General features: G+C 44.1%; 1 protein-coding gene across 1 annotated transcript; it reads left to right on the forward strand.

Annotated features, from left to right (window-relative positions):
- The first annotated feature begins 4,916 nt into the window (after positions 1 to 4,916).
- Positions 4,917 to 11,289, forward strand: UCP1 (uncoupling protein 1). The gene is made up of 6 exons (XM_059697975.1): positions 4,917 to 5,316; positions 6,395 to 6,593; positions 7,037 to 7,231; positions 7,338 to 7,439; positions 8,157 to 8,337; positions 10,519 to 11,289. The coding sequence occupies exons 1-6, from the start codon at positions 5,191 to 5,193 to the stop codon at positions 10,631 to 10,633; spliced, it is 918 nt and encodes a 305-aa protein (XP_059553958.1). The 5' UTR covers positions 4,917 to 5,190; the 3' UTR covers positions 10,634 to 11,289.
- The last annotated feature ends 414 nt before the right edge of the window (positions 11,290 to 11,703 follow it).

The following is an 11,703-nucleotide window of genomic DNA, read 5'->3' on the forward strand; positions in this document are numbered from 1 at the left end:
TTTGCTTGTCTCGTTTGTTCATTGGTTGCTTTCAGTTTAATATCCCACATAGGAGTGAATCCCTCTTATTGTTAATGTCAGGGCTTCGTCTTTCCCAGGCCCAGGACCAACAGTTGGTCCCACAGGGGCTACCGCAGCCAGCGCACTCTGAGAAGGCCGTCCGGCGCATCCCACCTTCCACGTCCCGTTGGCCACAGGCCAACAGTGTTTGCAGCAATGATCGCAGGCAAGACCGCTCCAAGCCGACCTCAGTTAGTCTTTGCTCCTTCCCCCGGTGTCCGGGTCACATTCACATTGACGCTGCAATCCTGGACCTTCAGCCAAAGCCTCTCTGCCAGGCACGGCGCACGACTCTGAAATGTCCATTTGTCTGGGAGATTGGGAAGAGGAGGGATGATGGAAGGAGAGGGTCCTGGACTTGGGCGCTGACCTCTGACCTCTGACCCGGCAACTCTATCTTCATCCAAACGGAGGCCCCAAGGCCCCGGCAGCGCCTGAGAACCAGGAGCCTCCAGGCTTTTCCTCAGCCGGAATGTCTCCCTTTCACCCCTGTGCCCTCCTGGCTGCTCCAAATAAAGAGACCTGGGATCCAGTCCTGCTTCTCCCATGTGAGAACTGTGTCCCAGGGTGGGCCACTAAGTCAGGGGCTCAGGATGCCAGAGTGTAAGGGTCCCCCACATCTTTCAGTAAAACCTTTATAAGGGTCAATGCTTTGTTCCCTACAACAACCTGCAGTGTGGTCATTCAAACTTCATTAGTAAAACATGCAATTGCAGTAATCACTTCCTATGCCCTTCCTACGTGCCCTGCTGTAGTTACTGTGCTAAGATATTTACTAGTGGTATTTATTTAGATCCTGACAACAGCACTATAATTCTGATTATGTCCCCATTTTACAGACAGGAAGGAAAATGTAAAGAGATTAAATACGTTGCCTTAGGTCACATAGGTGGCAAAGGACACATTCAAACCCAGGTCCTTGTGACATTAAATCTCCTGCTCTGAATTACTATTACACCAAATACCTGAAATGTAATACTATAGAGATAGAGAACTCATTACCCAAATAGTATCACATTTCCTCTCAGATCACAGTGACTAGGAGAACATTTCTTACCCTTATCGAAAATTGTCAGCTTACACATTGCACCCCTCAGCACTAGTTCTTGTCCTTAACGGTGTACAGAAGGAATCTAACCTGTGCACTGGCTCTGACTTCCAGTGTCTGAGGACAGAGATGTCCTGCTAAGCCATCTCTTCCTCTTCATTCGCTGGTCCCCACTGGGCCTCAATCCCTCTCAATCTCCTTTCCCTAGATCTCCTGTATTACCTTCCTCACCTCTGCCACCAGGTTCTACTGAGGACGAAATGAAATAAAGTACTTTTTAAAGTAAATGTGTAGTAACGTTTAATCTTCTCTTTGTAAGTCCCCTAGTCATGAATATAAACCAAGTGAAGGACATACATTTCATGTGATTTTTTGATAACTTTTGATGTGACTTATAGAAAAAATATATGAGTCTATCTAGCCATTGTACGCCTTCAAAGCACTGGGAAGTATCGTGTCATAAATTTCTGGGTGCCCTATGCTGATTGAGAGTATGGGGTCAGACAGGTCCTAAGAGCACCACTCGGTGGTTACGGGACCCAGAAGAAGTTACTTAACTCCTCTGGGCCTTGGAGTTTCCTCATCCATGACGTGAGATAACCAGAGTACAAACCTCAGGGGGCTGCAATCAGGATGAAGTGTGTGAAATTTTGTCAAGTGCTTAGAGCAGAGTCTAGCACTTGTTAAACACTGTGTAAGTATTAATGCATGCAGCGGATACATCTTTCATAGGGTCATGAGGATTTCATTCATCAGTGCTAAGCACAAGCGTGACCTATTATTAAGAATAACCAAAAGATGTAGAATATTCATTGGGAAAGTGAAGAATTTGAGGTTCAGAAAAATTAATGTGTTCATACTCACACAGCTAGTTCCCTAATCACTACACAAGAGCCCCTTCATCAGAATGGAAACGAATGTTTTCTCCTTAACATAGAACTTGCTAGTCTCTCTCTTTGGGCATCAGTCCGGTCTTATTCTATTGGCTGGGCCGGGCCAAGAAGACCCCATTCTGCCCTCTCCCCACGGGCTCCCTATTCCCGAGGGCAGCCTGCCTGCCCACTTACACAGCAATGCGTATATGTAGGCACCTGTGCACCGCTCATATGCACGGCTTTCAGACAAACCCATCTAGCTCCCATCTAGATCCCAACTGAGGCTGCCATTCCCACTAATTGCTGTTTTAAATATTAAGCTGTAATAAGAATCATCCTATATACGACTTTTTCATATTCTGGCTAATTATTTTAGAGTAGATATTCAGATGTGGAATTATTGGATCAAACGTTATGGGCAATTTTCTTGGCTCAATGCCAAATTGTTTTCTAAAAGAATCATGTGAATGTCAAATGCCATCCTTAATACAGCATGAGTATTATAATTCTATTTTAATATTCATAACCTATAATTCTAACATTCATTATTTACTTATATTTATAGTATTTAATTTAAAATGTATATGCAAATGTTTTAATAATTATAATTTTGGAAGGGACAAGGGATTGATTTATAAGGTAAACGAGGTACATTTATTATTGATATGAAATATATCCCCCCCTATTTGTAGAGTTTGTATTTCTTCTTTTACAAATTGTCTTTTCTGCCATTTGTACATTTATATATAAAATTACAACTTGATATTTCCTACTGCTGGCTGAGAGAATTATGGAAGCATATAGAACATGATTCAAATGTGCAGCATTGTTATCTTTTTGATTTGCTATGAAGACATTTGTTCATCATTCCTGATCGATCACAGTTGGAACAAGGACAGTTGTAAATGTTCTCAATTTTAAAAGAGGAAAATAGGAATTTAGTGCATTAGGAACTTGCTGCCCTTCCTTAGCTATATCATGGAAGACCCGCTACCCTTTCCCACACTGACCTATTCTTTACCTCCTCCCTTCTTTGTGCTGGAAGAGCAGAAGTCTGGCCCTTTGGGGACAACACCCTCTCCCCTACTGTTCTCTCCAACCTGAGGCAAACTTTCGCCTACTTCCCAGCACCTCTCCCAGAGCTGGCAGGCCCCTTGGAATCAGAACTATTTTCAGAGTCTTAAATCCTGAGAACTCTCCTGAGGCTTCTGACTTCTGCTTTTTCTTGGACCCCGAGAATGGGCCTTGTGCCCAGCCTCTCAGGTACTCAATCACCACCGATCTACACTGGCTCCTGGAGAAGTCTCTTACCTACCACACCTGTTAGTAACCCAGCGGCTCTTGCTGGCTCTCTTCTCACAGTCTCAAATATAACCGTCCCCTCTCCTAACTTGTCCTTACCTGCTTTGGACTACAACATTTCCTACTTTCTACCAGATATATTCCTCATATTCCCTCCCCTTCTAATAGCTTCCATTTCACCCTCTCCTCTAATTTGTCATATGCCACCTTTTTAAAACATGAAAACATGTGCCTATGGAAACAAAACAATATATATATATATATTTCAGAGAGGAAGGGAGAGGGAGAGAGAATCATTGATCAGCTGCCTCCTGAACGCCCCACACTGGGTTTGGAGCCCGCAACCCAGACATGTGCCCTGACCAGGAATCGCATGCCTCTTGGTCCATAGGTCAATGCTCAACCACTGAGCCATCTGGCCCGGCAATAAAACAACCTTTAATTTACTCTGCTTCTCCTTCAAAATGTGCCGAGCCTTCTTTTTTGTGTCCAAATCCAAAAATTCCACTTACTTGCCTCCAGGGCTCTTTATTCCAAGAGGTGTTTGCGGAGGAGAAACTCCAGTCTCCTCCTCACTCCGTCCAGCCCGACCTCCCGGGAAGCCCCTGAGGACTGGCTCCTCGCACAGGACACAACCTGTTCTTAGAGAGGACGGGGGTGGGGGTCTGGGGGGTGGGGGTGGGGGGTTACTCTCTGGGGCAGCACCTTATGCTCCTCCTGCTGGGGGACCAGAAGAATAAGTGCCAGCACAAATACATCTGTGCACAAGGACGGGAGTAGGTAAAGCTCCTCCTCCCATGACGAACACGGTTACAATGTTGAATTTGTCACTCCAGGTACGTTAGCAGCAGGACTTCTCACCTGGGGTGGCTCTGGAACCACATTCTAGGAGTGCAGGTGACTGGCCCAGGGTCACAGGGGGGTCACCCGCAGCAGAGCTGCACCTGGAGCCCAGCGGCCTGTGTTGCCCTTTCCACTCACCCTCCTAAGAAATGAAAAGGAGCAAGCGACACCTCACGCCATGTAGCACTTTAGCAGTTTACCAGCTGCTTCCTATATGTCTACTATCTCATTGGACAGCCTCCTGCAAAAAGAAAATGCTCAAACGAAAATTTATTTGAAAAGTTCAGTGTTCCTGGTCTCTGCCTGGGATTTTTCCAGGTCTGGATTTGGTGGTTAGAGAGGAGAAAGGAGGATGCATTTCTAGTAAAAGGGAAGCCTAGATGGTGCCTGCAAAGGTCCTGGGGTCCCCCTCTTGCCTAGGACAGCCCCAGATCCTCAGGACCTTGTACCAGAATCACTGAGATTGCGCTGATTTCTGGGGTAGGGGGTGGGGGTAGGGGGGAGGCAGCTGCTCCCTGCCCAGCCCTGGGGCGCAGTCAAAGGGTGACAGAAGCCATGGAGGGTGCCAGCTACCGGTGCGCCTTACTCAAGAGCCGCGCGCGGGGCGCAGACCACCAGGTGCGCTCTGAGTGCTCTCTGGGTGAAGGGAGGCTCCCCAGAAGCCGACGGTGCACGCGGGTGGGAGGGTCTCAGCGCCCCAGGGCCCGCCCCGCAGGTCCCAAGCCCGGGTCTTTCGAGACCTGGCCTGGCTCAGCCCGGAGCTGCGGCTACATAAGTCCCCCACCGAGGGCAGGGCGCGCGCGCTGCCAGCCCGGGCGCAGTGGGTGTTCCTGGGGAGAAGGTGGGGAGGGAGGCACTGCCCGACCCGGCCCCACTCCTGCGCTCCTCCTCCCGCTGTGCCCGCCGGGACCACCAGGCTGCCAGCCGCCCGGCTCCCAGGGGCTGAGAGCGGGTTGCTGCCCGAGCGGACGGGAGGAAAGGGGCAGAGAGAACTGAACTTCCACCTTCGGGACGGCAGCCTTCTCCTCGGCGCCAGCGCCTCGCTCCGCAATCTGAGCGAGGATGGAGGGCGCGACAGCCGCCGAGGCGCATCCCACCATGGGGGTCAAGATCTTCTCAGCCGGATTGGCGGCCTGTGTGGCGGATGTGATCACCTTCCCGCTGGACACGGCCAAAGTCCGGCAACAGGTAGGGAGCGAGATGGGGAGGGGGTGCATCTCAGGCAGGGAGATCTGATCCCGGCGTGGATTTTCCTGAGCAAAGGGAGGTAGGGCAGGTGGCCACCTTCCACACCAGTTTGGCCTTGTCACAGGACTGGGTGCAGTAGGGTGGGAAACCGGAACTTTTCCAAGATTAACTGCAAAATCACAAGGGCCACGGAGAATGATTATTATCTAACCCAGCGGTCCTCAACCTGTGGGTCGCCACCCCTTTGGGGGTCGAACGACCCTTTCACAGGGGTCGTCTAAATACATCCTGCATATCAGATATTTACATTACGATTCATAACAGTAGCAAAATTACAGTTATGAAGTAGCAACGAAAATGATTTTATGGTTGGGGGTCACCACAACAGGAGGAACTGTATTAAAGGGTCGCGGCACTAGGAAGGTTGAGAACCACTGACTAACCCCAAATGTTAGGGGGGCACTATGCGTTCTCAGAGCGAAGCATGTCAGCCCTCTGGAGTAGGCAAGCCAAGCTCTTTCTTCTTCCATCCTTTCATATATTTCAGAGAGGAAGGGAGAGGTAGAGAGAGAGAATCATGGATCAGCCGACTCCTGCACGCCCCACACTGGGGAGCCAGCCCTCAACCTGGGCAGGTGTCCTGACTAGGAATCCAACCGTGACCTGGTTCATAGGTGGACGCTCAACACTGAGCCACATGGCGGGGTCTTCTTCCATTTTTGATTCAATGGGGCATCTTCCCAGCCTGCCTTCTGGAGCGTTCATGGGGGTGGGGGTGGGGGGGTGAGGATGGGGAAGGGGGAATGTTCAAAAGTACATTGTGGCCGGTCTTGCTCCATAAGTATATAGTGGCAGCTGTTAGAGAAACAGAGAAATAGAAAGACAGACAGGCAAATGGATAGCTAGGGGAGCTGTTGCTGGGAAGGGAAAAGGAATTGCAAATAGGAACACTGGAGAGAGTCTTGGCTTAAGGTCTCTCCACAGAGGACAGCCTGATACCAGCCTTTGCCATTGTCTCACCGGGTAGGATCCCCTGTTCAATCTACCTTCCCTTTGACCCTTCCTTTCTCATTCCCAGATTCAAGGTGAATGCCCGAACTCCGGTGCCCCTAAGTATAAAGGCGTCCTGAGAACAGTCATCACTGTGGCAAAAACGGAAGGGCCACTGAAACTCTACAACGGACTGCCTGCTGGCCTGCAGAGACAAATCAGCTCTGCCTCTCTCAGGATCGGGCTCTATGACACGGCCCGGGAGTACTTCACCGAGGGCAGGGAAAGTAAGCGACCAGCATTCCCGGGCCACGGCCAGACCTGCGCTGTGCCCAGCTCTGTTCAGAACTGTTCCCCGCAGGGTGGGGGTCTTCAGAACAAACTGGCAAGCAAACCTCAGTATCTGAACCAGTGCCTCCCCCCAGTTAGGAAAGGCCTGAAAAAAAAAAAACAACTTAAATATAGGAAACAACTAAGCCACTGTTTAAATAGGCATTGTTTTCTTTTTTCTTGAAAAATCCTCATTTTTTAAAAGAATTTCAGCTCTGAAGTCTTCTTGCCCCACGATGATTTAGCATGTATGTAGTGCATGACCCACACATGCATAGGTATTAGGGAAGTAAGATACAATAATACTAACCACTAAAATTAAAAAGACGTAGTTGCATTTTGGGTCTTGATGGTTTTTTCATTTTGCTTGATTTTTTTCCTTCCTTGTGGATTTCAACAGCTAGTTTAGGAGGCAAGATCTTAGCTGGGCTGACGACTGGAGGAGTGTCTGTGTTCATTGGCCAACCCACAGAGGTCGCGAAGGTCAGACTTCAGGCGCAGAGCCATCTCTATGGTCCGAAACCTCGCTACACTGGGACTTACAATGCTTACAGAATTATAGTAACAACTGAAGGCTTGTCGGGCCTTTGGAAAGGTAACTAATTCCGAGGTGGATTTTTAAAATCATTAAAACACACATATCCAATTAGCACCTTATCATATAAGGGAGCTATTAAACATTTTCTTTTTCATCTCCTCAGGAACTACTCCTAATTTGGCAAGAAATGTCACCATCAATTGTACAGAGCTAGTAGCGTACGACATAATGAAGGACACCCTTGTGAAAAATGAAATCCTTGCAGGTAACCTCCCATGTGACGTAACAAACAGGACTGCACATTTACAATTTCATCTTGGAGCTTCTCTTGCCACATTCTACTGAACCCCTTAATTGTAATAGTTTGAAGTACTTTTGAACACACATATATATAACTTTTGAGGAGCAGAAAAAGACTAAAGCCCTAAGTTTTAAAAGTTTCATTGCAACAAATTTTTGCAATGAAACCAAAATGCAACTATATTCTTATGTCAGCATTACTCTCATTTAATACAAATGGGACTTTCGTTAGCATCTTATTCTTTATATAGCAGGACTTGGGCAGTGAGTTCATTCTGCACTGTATCCAAATGAGCTAGTTACATGAGTTCATCAGCAGTTTCATCCAAATGTAGAGCCATCAAATAGGTTCCTAAAGTTAATATTCTAACAGGTTCTCAAGACATTGAGGTTCTCCTTGGACAATGACTTTAATAAACAAGTATCTGATGCCTGTATACCAGGCATTATGCCAGACCCTAAAGGCACAGAGAAAACTGACAGGATATTTTCCTAAAACACAATCCACTATGCTATGCATGTACTATTTGCCACTGTTTTCCATTATAAGTATAATCTTCTTTATTGTATTTATTTCTAAGGCGTCCTGTGTTGACTTCCAGGTTTACAGTGATCTGATAACTAAATACTAGTAGCCCCTCCCTAAAGTCTGATGTTGACCTGTTCCATTGATCCATTTTAGATGACCTACCCTGCCACTTTATGTCGGCTGTTTTCGCTGGGTTTTGTGCAACGCTTCTGTCTTCACCAATGGATGTAGTGAAAACCAGATTTGTAAATTCCACACCAGGACAGTACAAGAGTGCGCACAACTGTGCAATGACAATGTTCATTAAGGAAGGACCATCAGCTTTTTTCAAAGGGTAGGTTATGATCTTCCGTATCTATAATGATGTGCTTAGACTATCTACCCACTTCGGAACACTGTCTCAGCTAAACAATTGATGTAGCAGAGCAGACATAGTCTACTATGCAGTATAATTAGTGTTTCCTTTTCCTTGCCATAGACTTCTCTCATCTACCAATTCCACTGTGCAGGAAAATTAAAATTAATTTTCTCAACCTTGATCAGAGGCTTATTCGACATAAGTAATTGGTCCCAATCTATTAGAAATGTATAGACAGTATTTTGCCTTCTCTGGGAAGAACTACAAAGCAAAGGAAAAGCATAATAGAGGACTTTGAGAAAACAGTATTTGCTTCTTTCAATTTAATGGACTGTGGCTTAGATTGTATTAAAGCAAAACTAGAGAAAAATCACTGTCATTGATCTAGAAAAGTGATGCAAAACACTCACATAGAAATGCATTGTACAGTGGGTCACATTTCCATAAAGCAATATTATATTATATTGAAAATGACCTTCCTAAGAAAAATATATTATCAACTAATTTATGGATATATTCAATAAGGATTATACCAGTGGTAAAATAACAAAATTCTATAACCCTTAAATATTGTAAGGCAATGTCTTGAACCGAGTAAGATAAACATAAATTCACTATACACACTATACAAAAAGTTCCACTTCACAGTAACGTTTATGATACATTAATACAAATGAAATACATTATAAAATTAACTTTAAATGGATATGCCAGTTATTCACATCAGCCATTAAACAATAATTTTTTTTCAAATTTAAAACCTTTTGGGGACTATATGTTACAACAAGGATGAATCCTGAAAATGTAATGCTAAATAAAATGAGTTAGACACAGAAAGACAAATATTATATTATTCTACTTATCTGAGGTACCTACAGTAGTCAAATTTATAGAGACAGAAAGTGGAATATAGTTACCTGGAGCTGAGAGGAATATAGAGCGGGGAGCTATTTTTTTTTTTTGTCCTCACCCGAGAACGGTTTCCTCTCATATGCTCCTTCACTGGGGATTGAACCCACAGCCTAGGTATGTGCCCTGGCCTGGAATGGAGCTTGCGAACCTTTGGTGCACAGGATGATGCTCCAACTGAGCCACACTGGTCAGGGCAATGAGCTACTTTTCAATGGGTTCAGAGTTTCTGTTTGGGTTGACAAAAAAGTTGTGGAGATGGATAATGATGATGGTTGCATACAAAGTGAATGTATTTAATGCTACTGAATCATACACTTAAAAATGGTTAACATGGTAAATTTGTTAGGCATACTTTATACCTTAATTAAAACACATATACACACATCCAAGAGTCAGGAGAAATATATTAAGAGACCTCTCCAAAAATCTTTGGGGATGATATCTGTAGGCCAGATCACTTAAAAAAATATTCTCTTTGTTTGGGTTAGTTTTGTTTGTTTGTTTTTATTGATTTCAGAGAGGAAGGGAGAGAGAGTAACATGAATGATGAAAGAGAATCATTGTTTGGCTGCGTCCTGCACATCTTACTAGGGATCAAAACCTGCAACCCGGGCATGTGTTCTGACCAGGAATCAAACCCATGATCTTCTGGTTCATAGGTCAATGCTCAACCACTAAGCCACACTTTTTAAAAAATTTATTCAAGGCAGATTTAACTGATGACATCTTCTATTTCAATATTTCATTGCTGCAAACAGGCATTCAAAATCAATGATTTGTTCTGCACAGTTTGGCAGAATTCTTAAAAAAGAGCAACCAAAAAAGAAAAGCCAAAGAACCCCCCTAGACATGGGGCAGTCTCTCTAAGGATAAGAATTGCCAAAATCTACACAGCACTAATTTCTCAACTCTAGAAAATGGTCTTTGCTTCCTCCTCTCACTTCATTTTTTAATCGTTTCCTAATAACAAAACAAAAACTTCCCCTCCCCTCCGAAAAGAAGGAAAGGCTATGAAAAAGGAGGAGACAAGCTTTGGTTTGGTGGGAATGTATTTATATAGCTGTTTTGAAGCAGTATAGGTGAAAAAATAGATGACACTTTATTTTAGGCAGCAGATAAAGAACAGGTACTTTTAAGCATCTTCATTTGAGAAGAGTGGCAACATGAAAAGCAAAAGCTGCCTGTATTATAATAGCTTTGAGAATGTCAAGCAAACTAACACACCAGTGACATGCACTTTTCCAGGTTACTACCTTCCTTCTTGCGACTGGCATCCTGGAACGTCATTATGTATGTGTGCTTTGAGAAGCTGAAACGAGAGTTGATGAAGTCAGGACAGCCCGCGGATGGCGCCACATGAGCATCTTCAGGAAAAGGCTGGGACATACCAGTGGGAGCCTTTGCCAACTGGATGATTAAAAAACAAGCAAAAAACTATTCCCATTATTTCAGCCTAAAAAGATAAAGGAATTCTGGTAGAGTAGAAAATTGTCAACTATTCCCCCTCCCCCCCCCCAATTGAAAACTAATACCTTTTATTTCTTGTGACTTTTATTCTGTTTTAAGGAGGGGAAAGCAAGACATTCAGGACTCACTCTGGCAAATGTAATGTCCAGATAAGTTACTGCATTTGATTTACCATTTTGTGTGTGTGTGTGTGTGTGTGTGTGTGTGTGTGTGCATGGAGAAGGGAGGTGGTTTATGATTGAATATGAGAAACTTGAACATCTTAATTATAATTCAAACTGATGAAAAAGGAACATTGAGTGAAGTGTCCTTTATATTTATAAATACTTAAAAATGAGCAGTTATAAAAGAAAATATTACTGTTTTCTTTTTATATACTAACCCAGTTGTCAGTGAATATATTCAATAAAGTATTGCTAATACCTTTTAAAGTTTGTCTTTTTGGGTCTATAGTGCATGTAAGAGTTGAAGTTCCCTACAATATTTGTGTAGAGCAACATTCCATATGAAGGTCTATAGAATCAAGAGGCACACACTTACCCTGTTATTAGTAGAGTTTAAAAATTTATCTATGTTTTATGACATCTATAACAAGTTCTACATAAGACATTATATCCATTTGGGCATTGTTGTTATTAGAATCATGGCATCTTTCCTAGAATCACAGAATTTTAGAGCTATGAGGTAACTTTGGTTAGACAGAGCAGCAGACTCAGGCAAAAATGAATCTTCAGGGCCTCTTCCCAGCAAAGCCAAGTTTGTCATTAAAACCTGTAGTAACCTTTTTCATGCCTACACACTGAATGCAAAAGAAGTAGGGAAAGAATAAACAAGATTAAAAGAAGTATGAGAGCCAACTCCTTTAGCTTGTTCTTGTCTGGGAAGCTTTTTATCTGTCCTTTGATTCTAAATGATAGCTTTTCTAGGCAGAGTAACCTTGATTTTCAACATTTTGAATATTTC

The sequence above is a fragment of the Myotis daubentonii genome, chromosome 5 (genome assembly GCF_963259705.1).
Source record: "Myotis daubentonii chromosome 5, mMyoDau2.1, whole genome shotgun sequence".
Taxonomy (NCBI): domain Eukaryota; kingdom Metazoa; phylum Chordata; class Mammalia; order Chiroptera; family Vespertilionidae; genus Myotis; species Myotis daubentonii.

Bases quoted from the DNA above. Each gene is read 5' to 3' on its own strand.
- UCP1 (XM_059697975.1), top strand. From the start codon at position 5,191: ATGGAGGGCGCGACAGCCGCCGAGGCGCATCCCACCATGGGGGTCAAG. The intron at 7,232-7,337 runs GTAACTAATTCC...TCATCTCCTCAG, and splicing joins CTTGTCGGGCCTTTGGAAAG to GAACTACTCCTAATTTGGCA. The intron at 7,440-8,156 runs GTAACCTCCCAT...GATCCATTTTAG, and splicing joins GAAAAATGAAATCCTTGCAG to ATGACCTACCCTGCCACTTT.